The 17,341-nt window shown below is 54.8% G+C and overlaps 1 protein-coding gene across 3 annotated transcripts in view; it reads left to right on the top strand.

The window, feature by feature from the left end:
* Window positions 1-11,800, top strand: part of PSD4 (pleckstrin and Sec7 domain containing 4) — a 37,249-nt gene extending 25,449 nt beyond the window's left edge. For all 3 annotated transcript variants that reach the window (XM_020886018.2, XM_070479215.1, XM_020886017.2), the window contains exons 12-17: window positions 103-263; window positions 1,280-1,350; window positions 1,443-1,606; window positions 2,314-2,458; window positions 2,708-2,851; window positions 4,891-11,800. In XM_020886018.2, the coding sequence (XP_020741677.2) occupies window positions 103-263; window positions 1,280-1,350; window positions 1,443-1,606; window positions 2,314-2,458; window positions 2,708-2,851; window positions 4,891-5,148 (943 nt within the window). In that variant the 3' untranslated portion in view covers window positions 5,149-11,800. The remainder of the gene's footprint in view (window positions 1-102; window positions 264-1,279; window positions 1,351-1,442; window positions 1,607-2,313; window positions 2,459-2,707; window positions 2,852-4,890) is intronic.
* Window positions 11,801-17,341: the final 5,541 nt, after the last annotated feature.

Raw genomic sequence — 17,341 nt, forward strand, 5'->3', positions numbered from 1 at the left:
GTGTGGCTGCCCAGCAAGAGAGAGGGTGGGTCCTGAGGCAGAGGTGCCTCCTGGTGGCCTCTGCTCATTCAAGCAGCCCCAGCCCGATTCTCTGATGCCCAGGGATGAAGAAGACGCAGCCAGGCCCGAGAAGGCCCGGCCATCTCCCCCGGCTGGCAAGATGAGCAACCCTTTCCTCCAGCTGGCCCAGGACCCCACGGTGCCCACCTACAAGCAGGGCTTCCTGGCCCGGAAGATGCACCAGGATGCGGATGGCAAGAAGAGTGAGTGTCTGCCTGCTGTCGGGCATCTGTCTACCAGTGTGTGCAGAACGCCCTGCCCAGGAACACGATGTCCTGAGCCGATGTGTGTGCAGGTGTGCAGAGAGACGGCATGGGTGGAGGACGGGCAGCCCATGGTCCTTCCTTAATAGTGACTGTAAGCTCGGGGCTGGGGGTGAGGGAGGTGATGCAGAGACAAGACAAACCTAGGGATCCCCCGCCCCTTGGGCCTCTGTGCCAAGGTGGGAATTAGACAAACAAGGCAATGTCTGGGATAAACAGAGGAGCTAGCTGTGTGGTGCAGGGAGGTCTTGATCGGGTGTGAGGCTTCTGTTTTTGTTTTGGGGGTAGAATATGGGAGACAGGACAGTTAAGGTTTCTGGGACATGATGGTCTCAGAGCTGAACCTTGGAGGAAAAGAGGGTCTGGTTATTTGCAGAGAGATCCCCACCAGGAAAAGAGCACAGGGTGGGTTGTGTGAGAAAAGATGGCGCCAGGTGCACTGGGCTTCATTCTGCAGACCGTTGAGGGCTCTGGAGCAGGGAGCCACATGACCGGAGCAGGAGTGGGATCCCAGATGGATGGGGCTGTGGTGACCAGCTAGGGGACTGGCATTTGGTTGTGAGAAGCCACATGAGCAAGGCCAAGAGGTGACCATGGGGAAGTAGGCCTTCAGCCCTAGCTTCTGAGCCCCTGTGTCTCTCTGGATAGGACTAGAAAGAGGTCCCAGAAGAGCTGTGCTTGTGGGTGGGCGTGTTTGAGGGAGGATGGACTGGGTGAGCATCTACTGGTGTTGTTATTCGTAAGTAGCTCTGTTTTGGTATCTAAGCATGATTGCCCATGTGTGTGAGACACAGTACTGCCTGCTTGTGATCTGTTGTGTTTTGTTGTGTTGGTGTGCTTCTGTGTGTTTCTGTGCACCCTGGGGAGGGACTGGCGGTGGTGAGATGGTGTGCATCTGAGGGTGTCGATGTGTGGGGGGGATCATCACCCGCCTTCGTGTTCTGCTTCCCGGGTAGCGCCATGGGGTAAGCGCGGCTGGAAGATGCTCCACACCTTACTTCGAGGGATGGTCCTCTACTTCCTGAAGGTAGGGAGGGTGTCTGCACCCCTGATGGGCCGTGTGGGAGGGTGGGCAGCTGATGGAAACCTCTTTTCTGAGCCCCTGTTGCCCTGTGGCAGGGAGAGGACCACGGCCTTGATGGGGAGAGTTTGGTGGGGCAGATGGTGGATGAGCCGGTGGGGGTGCACCACTCACTAGCCACCCCCGCCACCCACTACACCAAGAAGCCACATGTCTTCCAGCTGCGCACGGCCGACTGGCGCCTCTACCTCTTCCAGGCACCGTAAGTCGGGGGCGGGGATGAGAGATAGCAAGGCCCCAGCCTTCATCCTGTGAACCTCTCATCGTCTGATGGGTGCTGGCCCTACCCTGGAGGGAGGTGCAGGCTTGACCTGAGATGTTTCACTGGTGGGCCCCAGATACACATGAAGTGTGGGGAGCGGGGAACTTCCGGCTACCATCCCCTGCCCTAAGCCCGTTTCACCCCTGGGACCACCTCTTCCTTGAAAGTTGGACTAAGCCTCCAGTTCCAAACAGAGGATTCCAGGAAGCCATGAACACTTGATCATTTTTTGGCATTTGATATAAACTGTATTGGGCTTCCCTGGTGGCTCAGTGGTAAAGGACCCCCCTGCCAATGCAGGAGACTTGGGTTCGATCCCTGGATCGGGACGATCTCCTGGATAAGGGAATGGCAACCCACTCCAGTATTCTTGTCTGGAGAATCTCATGGACAGAGGAGCCTGGCGGGCTACAGTCCTTGGGGTCCCAGAATTGGACACGACTGAGTAACTAAACATAAACTCTATTGCCTTCCCAGATTTGCCTCTGTTGGGTGAGAAAAACCACCAGCAGAGGTCAGCCACCTCAGCTAGTGGCAGGACTTCTGGCTTTTGTAGCTGGGTGGCTGTGCTGACCACCGGAGGCTGGAGGGCTGGGATAGGCTAGCACTCTGTGGTCCAAGGAACAGACCGCTCTCTCTGCCCACAGCACTGCCCAGGAGATGACTTCCTGGATTGCGCGCATCAACCTAGCCGCCGCCACGCACTCGGCTCCGCCTTTCCCTGCCGCGGTGGGCTCCCAGCGCAAATTCGTCCGGCCCATCCTGCCCGTGGGCCCAACCCAGGGCTCCCTGGTAAGACCTGAGCCTGAGGGAGGGGCGGGATGTGGTGGTGCAATACACCCTGGAGGACTAGAAGGGAGATGAGAGGCTGTGCACCAGGCCTAGGAGAAGTGGGGGACGGGGGCTGGTCTGAACATCTGGGCCCCTGGGTCAGGATGGAGCTGTCCTCCTGGGCTCAGGAACAGAGAGGGGACGTCTTGGGATGGTGGGGACAGAGAGGGAGGGCTTGAAACATCTCCCCGCACCGCCTCCCGCTCCCAGGAGGAGCAGCATCGATCCCACGAGAACTGCCTGGACGCTGCCTCTGACGACCTACTGGATCTGCAGAGGAACTTACCCGAGCGGCGAGGCCGCAGCCGGGAGCTGGAAGACTACCGCTTGCGGAAGGAGTACCTGGAGTACGAGGTGAGGTCCGGGTGTCTCACCCTCCGCCTGGACCCTCTGCCGCCCTCTCATGGCCGTGGCCGTCCCTGCAGCCTTGGCTCCCCGCCGCTCAGGGCAGGGGGAGGGGCTTGGGTGAGATCGCCAGCCCTGTGTGAATGGTCTACACACGCGAATGTGTGCACAAGCCTGCACAAGTGTGTGTGTCCGTGTGCACTCAGGCCACTTCACCTCTTGTTCTGGGAATACAGCAGCTGCTTGTCTGGTAACACTCGTGTGTATGTGTGTGTGTGTTGCTCAGTCTTGCCCCCCAGCCAGGCTCCCTTGTCCTTGGGATTCTCAGGCAAGAATACTGGAGTGGGTTGCCATTCCCCTCTCCAGGGGATCTTGCCAACCCAGGGATCAAGCCTAGGTCCCTTGCTTTGCAGGAAGATTCTTTACCATCTGAGCCAACTGGGAAGCCCAACTATTATATTATTTTATATATGTGTGTGTGTATATATATATATATATATATAAAATTTTCTTGGCCACACCTTTTGGCACATGGGATCTTAGTTCCTGGCCAGGGATCCAACCCATGCACCCTGCATTGGGAGTGCTGAGTCTTAACCATTGGACCGCCAGGGAAGTCATGGAAAACCTATATTTTAACAGAATTATTTCCCCTCATACCTACCTAATACTATTATAATAGGCAGTATTTCTGAAGCTTGTTGCATGGATTGTCTTATTTAGTCATCCAGCTACTCTGGGGTAAGGACACTAATCCTCATTTTACAGATGAGGAAATGGAGGCACAGAGAGATTAAACTTGCTCACACCTGATATACTTGCATGAGACCTGATCACATCCATGCCTCATTCATGGCCGTAACTAAGGAATGATCTTTGTCAGCTCTCTGATTGATGCTGAAATATTTTCCTCACCCCACCCCCAATCCTGCACCCAAATTCAGCAGGAGGGTGGGTGAGGGGCGGTGTGATAACAGAGGAGGGCAGAGGCCACCCAGGGGCGGAGAGGGGAGCAAGCATCAGTGTCACCTCCTGTCTGTGCCCACCAGCCTTGCACTATCCTCTCCCGCTCTTTCTAGCTCATCCTCTTGGGGCATTGGCTGCATCCATGGCCGTGAGCATGCCACTTGCCCGTGGTCCCAGGGCTGGCTGATAGGATCCAGCCCTGCCTGCAGCACTCCAGCCATTCCCCCCCACTGACCAGCCTTTTGCTGGGACCTTTAGCAAGGCCTTCACCCTCTCTGGTGGGCTTCCCTGGTGGCTCAGATGGTAAAGAACCTGCCAGCAATGCAGGAGAACCCGGGTTCGGTCCCTGGGGCAGGAAGATACCCTGGAGAAAGAAATGACAACCCACTCTAGCATTCTTGCCTGGAGACTCCCACGGACAGAGGAGCCTGGCGGGCTACAATCCATGGGGCCATGAAGAGTCATAAAGAGTCGGACACGACTGAGCAACTAACACTGACCCTCCCTCTTTATAAAGCACAGTGATGACTCCTACCAGCCTCCCAGGGCCGGGATGAGGACCCAGTGGGCTGGAGGGTGGGAAAGCTCTGAGTAAACTGGGAACTGTATCTGAAGGATGCTAGTTACGGGGGCCCGAGGAGTGTTAAGCAGATGAGGGTAGTTAGCGTCATGCTCTCCAGATGCCAGTTGTTAAAATGCTATTCAGACTCAATGAGGGCTGCGTACAGATGTGTGTTGTTTGTGTGTGGTGCTGCACAGATCTCTAGCCTAGTGGGTTATGGATCTTTTAGTGTCTCAGCAACATAACGTGCTCCAGAGATGTTAGTTACAGCACCAGGCAGTGTTGGCTGTATCGAACAGGGCCAGGCCGGTGGGTGTAACTCTAAGATACCCGGGGAAGGACAGGATCTGCTGAGATCGTTGTCCAAGGGAAGGCTAGCTGTTGGCCCAGCCCTCTTTCTGCAGAAGTCTTTGTCCATGTAACATCATTCAGTGTGATCTGTCTGTCCCTCACCATCCCAGCCCCCTCCCGACCTGGAACTGGGGTGGTGCTGAGGCAGTGGGACCCATGTGTGTTCCAGAAAACTCGCTATGAGACCTACCTGCAGCTGCTCGTGGCCCGTCTGCACTGCCCGTCGGAAGACCTGGACCTGTGGGAAAAACAGCTGGGGCGGGAGGCTGGAGGCCTGCAGGAGCCCAAGCCCAGCCTGAAGAAGTCCCACTCCAGCCCGTCACTGCATCAGGATGAGGCCCCCACCACGGCCAAGGTCAAGCGCAACATCTCGGAGCGCAGAACCTACCGGAAGATCATCCCCAAACGGAACCGCAATCAACTGTGAAGCCGGGGCCACCTCACCAACTCCCCCCCCCCCCCGAAACCTGGGCCTGCGGTGGATTTGGGATGAAACCCTAGGAAGAGTCTTATGTCAGCGGGTCCATGCTGAGGATGGGGCCCTGCCTCTTCCCCGTGGAAGGATACCCTAGTGTGGTCCCCCCCTCTTCTCTCCCTCGCACACCACACTGGAGTTCTGACACTGTTGCCCCCACCCCTGCTGCTCCCAAGAGAGGACAGAGGTCAAGGACTTGACTCAGCTGCCACAGTTCATCCCATTCCACCCTCCATCCCTTCAGAAGCCACAGAGGACACCTTTCCTGGACCTGGGGGATTTCTCAGCTCTCTGAGAGTCAGAGGCCCCGCGAGCTCCCTCATCCTCGAGGACAAAGACCAGGGCAGCAGAGACCTCGGCACAGACAGGCTAGGGGAGCTGCAGCGCTGGGAGCGGTCTTGCTCTGGAAGTCAGGTGACTTGCTAGAAGAGGTCCTGGGAGACCCCAGCTGGGCCCTGCCCACTGCGGGGAACAGCATTCTGGGCAGGAGCAGAGACTCGGCAAGTTCAAGGGCTCAGTGAGGCTGGCTCTGGGGCCCCCTGCCTTTGTCTGGTCTTCCCTGCATCCTGCACACACAGGGGGCAGATGAGAGAGGCCCTGCCTCCCATGGCCAATGGCTGATCATCAGAGTGGAACCGATGGTGGTCAGCAAGGGCCAGAAGGGGTGGGGCGCCCAGAGCTCAGTGGAGAGCCCTGCAGCAAGGGCCTTTGCCTCCCCAGAGCAGGGAAAGAGGTGCTCCAGGTTCGGGGAGGCTAAGGGTAAGAGGTGGTGACGCATGCTGTGTTCCCTGGGGGCTCTGGAGAGTTGTGAGGGGCGGTGAAGGCCTGGCTCCCTCCCCACACACCCCTCCCCTGGAAGCTCCAGGACTCACTCAGGGACCCCTTCCCTGCCCCAGCTTGCTCCCAGGGGCCCTTGCCACCTCCCTGGGAAGCCCCCTTGTGCTCCCTTTGGCTGCGTCCCAGCTGGGCTGTTCACCGGACACTCGAGGACCCGAGGTTTTGCCTGTGGGAAGGAGGCCGGGCCGCCAGGCAGCCACCATTGTCTCTGTTCAGCCAAGTGTGAGAGCCGGCTACCCGCCAAAAGGGGCCTCTTGCTACCCGCCTGCTGGCTGACGCACGTACGGCCTCTCCAGCCTTCCTGCCGCCCTGCCCTCCCCTTCGTGCTTGTAACCAGCCCTGGGGCCTGCAACTCCACCGGGTGGGGCTGGCACTTGAGGGTCACCAACAAGTGTCTGCCCGTGGCTGGGCCACACACCCAATGGGTGCACAATAACAGACCAGTGAAGAAGGAGGTGTGTACCAGTGAGGGGCGTGGGAGGGGCAGGCAGCTCTGGGCAGCTGAGGCCACCTGCAGGGTGGCAGGCTGGGTTTCCTTTGCTGTGTGTGTGCATGTGCGTGTCTGTGTGTGTGGGTCTGTGTGTGCATGTGCGTGTCTGTGTGTGCATGTCTGTGAATGTGTGTGTAGCACGCTAATCGTATGCAGGAGTCACATAGGCTGTCACAGCAGGAGGGGACCTCAGAATCATTGATTTATCTGCTCATGGGTTCATTCTTTCATTTCTCCAATAATATTAAGTACCTTTATGGGCCAGTACTATGAGATTCAGGCATGAATCAAGCATGTCCCTGGCCTCCAGGAGAGGACCACCCTGTTCTCTGGTGCCCAACTGGCAGTATAGAGTGGCCCTGGAGACATTCCCATCCTATGCCCAGGAATCTGGATCCAGTAGGTCTGGGTCAGAGAGGCACCAACAGTATTTTTAAGGCTCCTTGGGCCACTCTGATGGGCAGAGGCCAATTGCCTCATTTGATTAGGGTGGTAGACTAGCTCCATGTGGACGTGACTTGGCCCACAAGTGATGCTTACAGGCTGAACCACCGTGAGTGGGTTATTTGACCTCACTGACCTGTATCCTTATTTCCAAAACCAGAATAAAAGGCAGAGGTTTGTTGGCGTGCTTGCATGTCTGTGACGCTTTCATGCTTCTTTGCTCTTGTAGAACTTGTACATCCCTTTCACCTGGGCACAGAGGTCTCCAGAGCCAGGTGCTCCAGGCTGCTGGGGTGCCCCCTGTCCAGCTCTGCCCGAGCCGGGTTTGACCTGGAGGCTTGATGGGCTGTTAGGCTGCGGTTGTGACATGTGACCACTGGGGGGCGGGCTTGCATCTCCCAAGCCTCAAGCACTAGGTGTCCGGCTGCAGCTATGCCTCTGCAAGAACAGAAGTGAATTGGGTGCTCCTGGCCATCACCAGAACCAGGCTCTTCCATTTCCCGAGGGCCATAGTGGCCCAGGTCAGGCCTCTCACCAGGCAAGGCCTCCCACCATCTGGGCAGGCAAAGGGTTGGTACTTTGACATCTTCCTTCAGTGAAATGCTTCTGCTTAGTTGCTCAGTCATGTCCGACTCTTTGTGACCCCATGGACTGTGACCCCCAGGCTCCTCTGTCCATGGGATTTTCCAGGCAAGAATACTGGAGTGGATTGCCATTTCCTTCTCCAGAGGATCTTCCCAACCCAGGGGTCGAACCTGCATCTCTTGTGTCTCCTGCATCACAGGTAGATTCTTTATCCATTGAGCCATCTGGTAAGACCCTCTTGCTGCTGATGGAGAGGAAAAAGTTTCTGGAGTCACATGGGGACAGCCTAGGATTCCCTACAGAATATTGTCTCAGGGAACCTACAGCAGTGAAAACTAAACTCATTTAGTTTTGACCCAGTCCCAGGCCTGCGTATGAAACAGATCAAACCCCACGGGCCTAGACTGACCTTGTCTCCACCCTCCTTTTCCTTCCCACCCAGGAGTGGGCTGGTCCATTCCTTTGCAGGGGAAGTGACTGGACACAAGCTCTTGGGGGACAGCTCAGACTACAGAAGGCTGGTTGAAGTCTGTCCTCAATGCCTCCTTTCCCACCTAGGGAGCTCAGCTCTGCCATGAGCCAGATGACACCCCAATGTAACCTTTTCCCCGTCTCTCAGCATCTCTGCTCCATCTGGCTTTCTGCTAATGACATTCATTTATTTGTTGTTTGCTGGGCACCAGGGAGGAGTTAAAGGTCACTAAGGCCCGAGGGCTGGGTAATTTCCTTGTGGGGCTCAGAGTCAGATGGGAACAAGAGGGCTTTGTCTGGGTTGGAGGAGCCGGACTGGAGGGTTGGAGGGGGGGTGGGGTAAAACAGAGTGGTCAGGGTGGGCTGAGGCCAAATCATAAAGGAATTAGTGTCTATGGCCATACTATCCTGAACATGCCTGATCTCATCTGATCTTGGAAGTTAAGCAGGGTTTGGCCTGGTTAGTGCTTGGATGGGAGGTCATAAAGGAATTGGTGGGCAGCTCAGAAGGGTGAGTTTTGAGCAGAAGAGTGACCAGCTCATGGCTTGGGAAACAGCCTGGAAGTTTGGCTTTAAGATGCAATAACTTGAGTTGGTGAGCCTCGAATAGGGTAGATAATGGCCTGGAGATGTTTATACTATGTGTGCAACTTTTCTGTAGGAAAAGAGGGGGCAGAGAGAATGACCTGGAACCTTGAGCCAACCTGGCAGTCTCACACCTGGCCTCTCCTCCCTTCCTGTTCCCCTCCCCCGACCTGCATGCTGCCCTGCTCACTTATGGGGTTTACTGAATGTCACACTGTGTGATGGCCCCTCCTCATCACCTGCTCTGCCAACACCTTTGTTATTGTTCAGTAGCCAAGTCATGTCCGACTCTTTGTGACCCCATGGACGGCAGCACACCAGGCTTCCCTGTTCATCACCAACTCCCAGAGCTTGCTCAAACTCATGTCCATTGAGTCGATGATGCCATCCAACCATCTCATCCTCTGTTGCCCCCTTCTCCTCCTGCCCTCAGTCTTTTCCAGCATCAGGGGTCTTTTCCAATGAGTCGGCTCTTTGTATCAGGTGGCCAAAGTACTGGAGCTTCAGCATCAGTCCTTCCAATGAATATTCAGGACTGATTTCCTTTAGGATTGACTGTTCTCATCTCCTTGCTGTCCAACGAACTCTTAAGAGTCTTCTCCAGCACCACAGTTTGAAAGTTATCAGTTCTTTGACACTCAGCCTTCTTTACAGTTGAACCCTCACATCCTTACAATAACACTTTTGTCCCCAACTATTCTTCATCTAACTGGTGGCTCCACCTCTACCTGTTCCCTGCCTCCCATGGAAGGGGTGCTCCCTGCCTTTCTGGGGCTATTCCCTCTCTCTCCCCAATTTTCTGCCTGCCTTAGAGCTCCCCCTTGGGGGTCCCATCTGGGTCTTGGGTCTATGCTCTACCCTTTCATTATCTTGCCTTGTAAACAACTTGAAGAATCACCATCAGAAGGAAAAAAAAAAAGACCTGTGTTTGACCCTCTGCTTCCTGTGGCCGAGACCTACAGATGTGTAGTCTTTGCCAGCTGTTTTGCTCCCTCACCTGGTTCCATTCACACCTGGCACGTTGGCCTCCAGCCGCCGCTCTCCACTGATGACCCTCCATCACCAAAGTCTCCTCAGCCTCCTCAGCCCTTCATCTCTCAGCGACCTTTGGCCCCATCCGCCCCTTGATCCGTGGACCCTACACGAGGCCCAGTGTGACCTGGCCACTTGCTTGGCCTCTTGTGCTTCGGTTTGCTTCTCTATAAAATGGGGATAATAACACCACTTACCTCACAGGGCCCTTAAGTGAAATTATGCACGTAAACAACTCGGAACAATGCCTGGCACAGGAGGAAGCCCGGTTAGCTATTAGCACTGGCTTTGCCAGCCTTCCCCAGGCACCCTTCCGCCTCTGCCCTCAAACACGGGGTCCTTCTCCAAGGCTGGGCCTCCGCACTCGGCTCTCCCTCTGTCTGGACGTTGCGAGGGACAGATGTCAACTCAGATGGGCTTTAGCAGAAACGGACATCATTTGGCTCCAGTAGCTTGACAATCCGGGTCAGGTTCCACACTGAGCCAGGAGCCCATTTCTCTCTTGTCCAAGGCTCCACCTCCCAGGTCTAGGGAGACAGGAGCAACCCTCTTGATACCAACACTTACAGACCAAGATGGTCCCTAGGAACTCCCAAGACTCCCTCTTCTTGGTACAAACCTAGCATTCTCTCTCACTCAGAGAATATCTACTTCTCAGAAATGTCGAACTCAGGTCCAGAGTATGGTCACTTTGAGCTACATACCTTGGGCCAGGTGCCCACCTCTGAGCCAATCACTAGGGACTTAAGGTAGTCGGCGGCCACCTTCCAAGTTGGGGGTGGGGTGTGGAGGCAATGCCACCCAGAGGATGGGGGCTGTGACCAGCTGCTGAGAAATACTGAGAACTAGGACTGGGAAGAGGAAAAACCCACGGCCATCCACATACCACTTCCTCCATGAAGCCTTCCTTGCCTTCTCCTTGCCCAGTTATTCCCTGCCACATCAAAGCCGAAGTTTCTACATTCCTCCCCTGCCCTCCTCTCCAGTCTTTCCTGTCTGTCTGCTCCCAGTGGAACATAAACCTCCCAAAGGCGGGAACAAGGCAGGTTGTTTCCCATCATATCGCAGGGCCTTGTCCAAGGCCTGACTCTTGGTGTCGAACATTATAAATGTCAAAACTTTATCCTCCCTGGGCTTCTGGTACTCCATGTTCTCCTGGCTCTTCTTCTACTTCCTTACATGTTCTTTTCCGTCTTTCCTCTGCTTGCATCACCCCCACTCCCAGCCTTGAGCTCAGCCTTTTCCCAAAGTGAAACCTCAGAGGGCTTGCCTCACTGACTTCAGGGGCACCAGAGTAACTTCTGGGAAAAACTTCCAAATCTAAGCTTTCAGCACTAATATTTTTTCGGAATTGCAGACCTGGAGTTCTGTCTGTAGGAATGTGGACCCTCAATAAATCCTCCTGGAAATGGTAAATTTCTGTACCCACCCTACATGCTCAATAACGTATGATTCTTTGCAACCCCCAGGACTGTACCCTGCCAGGCTCCCCTGTCCATGGGATTCTCCAGGCAAGAATAATGGAGTGGGTTTCCATGTCCTCCTCCTGGGGATCTTCCTGACCCAGGGATCAAACCTGCATCTCCTGAAATGGCAGGCAGATTCTTTACCACTGTGCTGCCAGGGAAGCCAAATTATTGTGTAAATGTTACTTATGACCCGTGAGACTGAACATGGTGTCATCTCCCCTAAACTGTCCCCCGTGTCTATGAATGATGCTGTGACAGGTCGCTTCATTGCTTTGAAAGACAACACACCAGGATTATGGGGAGATTTGAGCCAGATGGGCCTTTGCCTCACCTTGGGGTCAGGTAGAAACTTCTGGTTTTCTGATTTCTTTGTGTCAGTCATCTGATGTGACATGGACAGTGGGGGAGGGAAGTGTATGCACACAGAGGAGCTGACTCCCTCAGTGAACGAATGAGACCCAGTAAGTGACTGTGACAGCACTTTTGCTTGGCCACCAAGAGGCTCTAGGCATGTTTGCAGTTCAGGACCCATCCTTCTACCCAGTCTATATTTTCTGTGGTCCTGATGCTTTATTTCTTATTTATATTTGACTAATTCATTGCATGCAGTTCCTGTGAGCTGTCTCAGATCCTCTCTGGAACAAGGTGGGGAATGCATTAATATTTAAAATAAACAAAATGTCGGCATGTGTGTGTGTGTCTTAGGTTGGAAATTCCTTAAGGGCAGGGACCATGTCTGTTTATATAGCACCTGGCACAGTGTCAAATTGAGGCTTAACAAATGAATTTTGATGAAGATGAGAAAGAAGCTGCCTGCAAGAAGATGCAAAGGTTTTAGACCTCACCCTCCAGCCAAACCTCACCCAAATCCCCTTTTTGCAAGGAGTACCCTTCTTCAGGCTCCACCCTTCAGGCTCACCCTGTTTCTGATCATCCAGGCTCCTTCTTGTCACCCCTACCTGTCCACATACCCCCATCACCAACCCTGTGTGTGCGTGCATGCTAAGTCACTTCAGTCATGTCCAACTCCTTGCGACCCTATGAACTGTAGCCCTCCAGGCTCCTCTGTCCATGGGATTTTCCAGGCATGAATACTGCCTGGGGATCTTCCATAAATACCTCCAGGGGATCTTCCTGACCTGGGGATCAAACCCACATCTTTTATGTTTCCTGCATTGGCAGGGGGATTCTTTACCACTAGCCCCACCTGGGAAGCCCTGTCCTCACCCACATTCTCCCCTTCCTCACACAGGGAACCGCAACCTCACCTCACTCAGGGTGGCTTCACCCCCCAAACACCCAGGCCACCCTTTCACCCAGTGTCCCAGCCCCGCAGGCCTATCCCCAGCTGGGCAGCAGCGCGTGGTGCTGGGAAACATCACCTCCGGCTGAGTGTTTGAGGTGCTGTCCCCTCACGTGTCTTGGCCCCTTGGGGGCCTCCAGCCAGGCAGGGACCCGACAGAGGGAGGGGAGGGGATAAGCTGCTTCAAAACTCCAGATGCAGCAGTTAAAAAGAGGACAGAGGCAATGATCCTTCAAATTGCCACATCTGTATAATCTGCCTTTTATTTTCTGCTTCATGAAGTTTTATTTCCTATTATTTATTCACCTCCCCGCCCTCCCCTCCCCCGCCTCCGCTCTTCCTTAGCAGGCGACATGCTCAGATGGGCCCCCAAGCCTCAGCCTGGATCTTGGCCCACCCCGCCCCTCCCCCACCCCGGGCTGGCTGCTGGGAGAAGGCACCTGCTCCCCCCATGGTGACTCCCTCTCCTCCCCCAGTCACTGTGTTTCAGCCCCCAAACGCCCCTCCCTCCACCCTCCAAGTAGAGCTGGGTGGAAATGTGCATGGGGAACAGGTCATGAAGGTGAGGCCTGTCCCCAAAGCCCAGGCCACTGTCACCACCCTGAGCCAGAGTTTAGGGGGTGGAGGAACCCAGGAGATAAAGACGTGGGACTCACAGCTAGTTGGTGTCCCCATCCACCCTTCCCCCCCATACCCTCCACCTGCTTCCTCTCCCGGGGCCTCCTCGACCCTCTCTACCCAGCATCCTCATCCTCCTCTCTTCCCTCCAGTTCTTGGACCTGTGGTCAGGGAGCTAGGCTGGCCCCAGCCTGGGTCAGGGGGTTACTGAGATGGAGAGGAGGGGACCAAGCAGGACCACAAGGAGGGGAGGTCTTTGGTCTCTTTTGAGGCTCTGAGCATCTCCCACACTCCCTACCCGACTAGAGGAATGAAGATTCCTGACTCAAAGAAAGACCCAGGCTATCTGATTCTAGTTAATCATGGTGGCGGGGGTGGTCGGGGGTGGAGGGGAGGTTGGCCCTCAGTTCCTGCAGTGGGGTGGGACGGCCTCTAGGACAGGGTGCTGACATTGAGTCTTCTTGCCTAGAACCCTCACGAGCCCTCCTTGGGACACAGAAGTCAAGACAATAATCCTTTTAAGGAAGAGGGGTCAGGCTGGAGGTTAGGATTTGCAGTTGGTGTTCCTAGAGGCTCCTGGGAGAAGCTATGGATGGTTGAGAAGGGCCTTGGGGTGGCGGGTGGCAGGCAGGAGGAATTTTGCAAATCTTACCCTGAAACCTGACAACACTTTATATCTCTTCTCTTCTAGCTTTTATCCCTTTCCCACCTTGCTCTACAGTGACATTTTTTTTTCATGTTTACTTGTTTCTTTTTGGCTATGTCCGGTGTTAGATGCAGTTCAGGTGTTGTTCATTGCAGTGAACAATGAAGTGCAAGTGGAAGTGGAACTAAATGATGGGGTCTTTGTTGCAGTGCATGGGTTTCTCTCTGGCTGTGGAGCTCAGTTGCCCCTCCACACATGGGACCTTAGTTCCCTGCATGCGTGCTGCATGCTAAATGAATTCAGTTGTGTCCGACTCTTTGTGACCTTATGGACTGTGGCCCACCAGGCTCCTCTGTCCATGGGATTCTCCAGGCAAGAATAGGGGAGTGGGTTGCCATGCCCTCCTCTAAGGAATCTTCCTGACCCAGAGATCGAACCCATGTCTCATACACCTCCTGCCTTGGTAGGTGGGTTCTTTACCACTAGCACCACCTGGGAAGCCCTAGTTCTCTGACCAGGGCTCAAATCCCTGTCCCCTGTATTGAAAGATGGGGACAACCTTCCCACCTTCAACCAAGGAAGTCCTTAGAGTGACTTTTATAAAGGCTCTAAGCTCTGAGGTTTTTTGTTTTTATTTTGGGTAATGGTGGGGTTGGACGAGGGTAATCTCATCTGGTTCATCCTTCTAGGTGCCTCTTACAGGGACAGGCACAAAGTAGATGGTTTATGATCTACTTCCGAATGAATGAATGAATTGATGAATGTGAGGCCTACACCTTCTCATGCCTCAGCCTGTACTAACTGTGGCTGTATTTGCTTTGCTCTTTTTCCCATCTCTGCTCCAGCCTGGAATCCCCTGGAAGCCTGGCTTTCATCTAGCTAGCTGAGGCAGAACTCTAGTACCCTGGGTGAGTGGGGCGCCAGAAGCCACTCTGCCCCTACCCCAAACAGAAACTGATTCCACATACGCAAGTATGGTGTTTGCCTGATGGAAAATTACCTGGGGAATCTGGAAGAGAGCTTCATACCTGAGCCAGTCAAATGAGTCCCATAATGCCTTTGATGACTGGGTGACTACTGATTCATGACCTTAGGGCTGGACATCATTCTGGCCAGAGCCGTGCATTTTATGGCCCAGGAAGCTGAGGATATCCCTGGGGTTGCCACCCAGGAGGTGATGGGGTGGGGACAGAGCCCCACACCCAGGCCTGGACTTTGCAGCAACGCTGTCTCCCAGGGGGTAAACCATAACTAACAGCTCCAGTGACACCACAACCTCAGCCCCTAAAATAGCTGGTGACTAGGCCTTTTTTCTCGTCATCAGCAAAGAGGGTGGTTCTGGGGAGGACAAGGTTGTAATTTCAAGAGGTAAAGCCCCAGTTCTCGTCAAGGTCAAGAGGCCTTACTCCCTTCCTTCTTTTTATCATGTGTGCTCAGCCACATCTGACTCTTTGCTACCCCATGGACTGTAGCCCGCCAGGCTCCTCTGTGCACAGGATTTCCCAGGCAAGAATACTGGAGTGGGTTGCCATTTCCTTCTCCAGGGGATCTTCCTGGATCAGGAATCAAACATGCACCTCCTGCATTGGCAAACAGATGCTTTACTGCTGAGCCACTTGGGAAGCCCTCCTTTTTTACCCACGTTCTTTTCCTTCTTTGCTTTGATGGAGAAATAAGTTTCCATTCAGACCAAGGGCATCCATTTATGGCTAGCATCTTTCCCGAAGCAATGTCCCCTGGTGGGTGTGTGACTGTACTGGAGACCTTCTCCGGGCTAAGGACCAATGGGGTGCACTCCTCTTCCCAGGGGCTCCCCAGGTGGCTCAGTGGTAAAAAGTATCCACCTGCAATGCAGGAGATACAGGAACCGTGGGTTTGATCCCTGGGTCAGGAAGACCCCCTGGAGAAGGAAATGCAACCTACTCCAGTAGACTTGCCTGGAAAATCCCATGAACAGAGGAGCCTGGTGGGCTACAGTCCATGGGGTCGCAAGAATCAGACATGACTTAGCAACTAAATCACAATCACCACCTCTCCCCAGAGCGTTGTATGGGGTGGGTGGGAACCAATGTTGCCCACAGCTGGGGGCCTCTACTCAGGCCTCCCTGGGAAGCAGGAGCAGGACATAAGAATTGGGGCTCAATGGAGGAATGCGGTGGAGGAGAATGTGAGTTCCCAGGCCTGGGCTGTTAGTGAAGTGACGAATGCCCCCCTCCTGGCAAAAAAGCAAACACATCTAAAACAAACAAAAAGAGTTATTTGTAAATGAACGCGGCTCTCATTCAAGGATGGGCCCTTGGAGTTGAGGCAGCAGGCGGGGCTGTGTGGGCCTGGGCTCCCCTTACATGGGGGAGGATGCCTCGGCTAGGGAGGAGGGGGAGGGGAAGAGGGGGAGTCTGAGACGAGGAGGGACCAGGAGGCACGGTGGGGGAGGGTGTTGGCTTCACGCTGGTACTAGTGTGATTTATCCCTAATGAGTTCTCAGCACATGGCTGCCCCCGGCTCACTCCGGGGGCCAGCGCAGCCTCCCGCGGGCCCCAGCCCGCCCCCCACTCAGAACAGCCTCCACTCGCTCAGAAAAGAGCCAATTTCCACACTGCACAGTCCGCTTCACTCAAGGGGAAATCGCATTTCCCTGGGAGAGCCGGAGGCAGCGCTTCACTCCCCAGCCTGGCCGGCTGCCACCGGGCACAGATGTGGAAGAGCTGGGCTCCAGCTTCTCTTCTCCCCCCAAAACAAAGCCCCACACCCCGAAGACCCAGCCCTTAACCTAAGTCTCAGGGCAGCGCCTCGGCACCTGAGGTTTATCCTTTGCCGCTCAGCGAGAGGAGAAAGGGTGATACTCAGGGAGGATGCTGGCAGGGAGGGGACCAGCCTTGCCTGCTTTCTGCAGCTTCATCCAGGAAGCCAGGCACCTGGTTTTGCTTGAGGCACTTAGAGATGTGGAGGTGGGGTTGCTGGTGGCATGTGTGTGTATGTACGCGTGCATGCGAGCAGGGAGCAGTAGGGAATCAGTATCTGCCATCAGAAGATAAAGACGTCCAGCATCTGTATCCTGAGTGCCCCCAGATCTAGAGGAAGAGGAGAGAGTAGAGAGAAGAGAAACAAACCAGAAGGGAAAGGAGGGAGGGAGGAGAAATTCTTGAGGCGTTTTCTGAGCAGATGCGGGACCTCTTAAGTCCTCACGAATATTCACTAGAGACACAAAATGTCTCGCAAAGGAGTAATTGCTTCGGACTCCCACAGAAGAGGGACTGGAACAGGATACTAGAAGAGGTGAGAAAAGGAAGGAGAAAGAGGTGAGGCAGTAGAGAGAGGAGGCGGCCCTTGTGGGAGAAGATGCTTTCACTTCCATCACAGCTGTGGGCAGCGTGGCTGGTCACTCTCCGTCTGAGGGTGACACGCAAGCTGGGACAGAGGAACCATCAGATCCCTGGCAGGTAGAGGTGCTTTATGACCCTAAAAGCTGGAGGAGAGCTGCCGAGGGGTGGCCTGGGGGAGACCTGGGGCAGAGGATGGAGGCTCAGCTGGTATTCTCCGGTCCCAGCACTCCTTCCCCACCTGCAGGCTAACCTCTGGGTCCTTCATCCAGGAGTGTCCCCACATTGGGTGTGTGTGGCCGTGCCCCAGGCGGCCATGAAACTCATTACCTCGCCACAGAGCTA

This window comes from Odocoileus virginianus, chromosome 2 (assembly GCF_023699985.2).
Source record: "Odocoileus virginianus isolate 20LAN1187 ecotype Illinois chromosome 2, Ovbor_1.2, whole genome shotgun sequence".
Classification (NCBI taxonomy): Eukaryota; Metazoa; Chordata; class Mammalia; order Artiodactyla; family Cervidae; genus Odocoileus; species Odocoileus virginianus.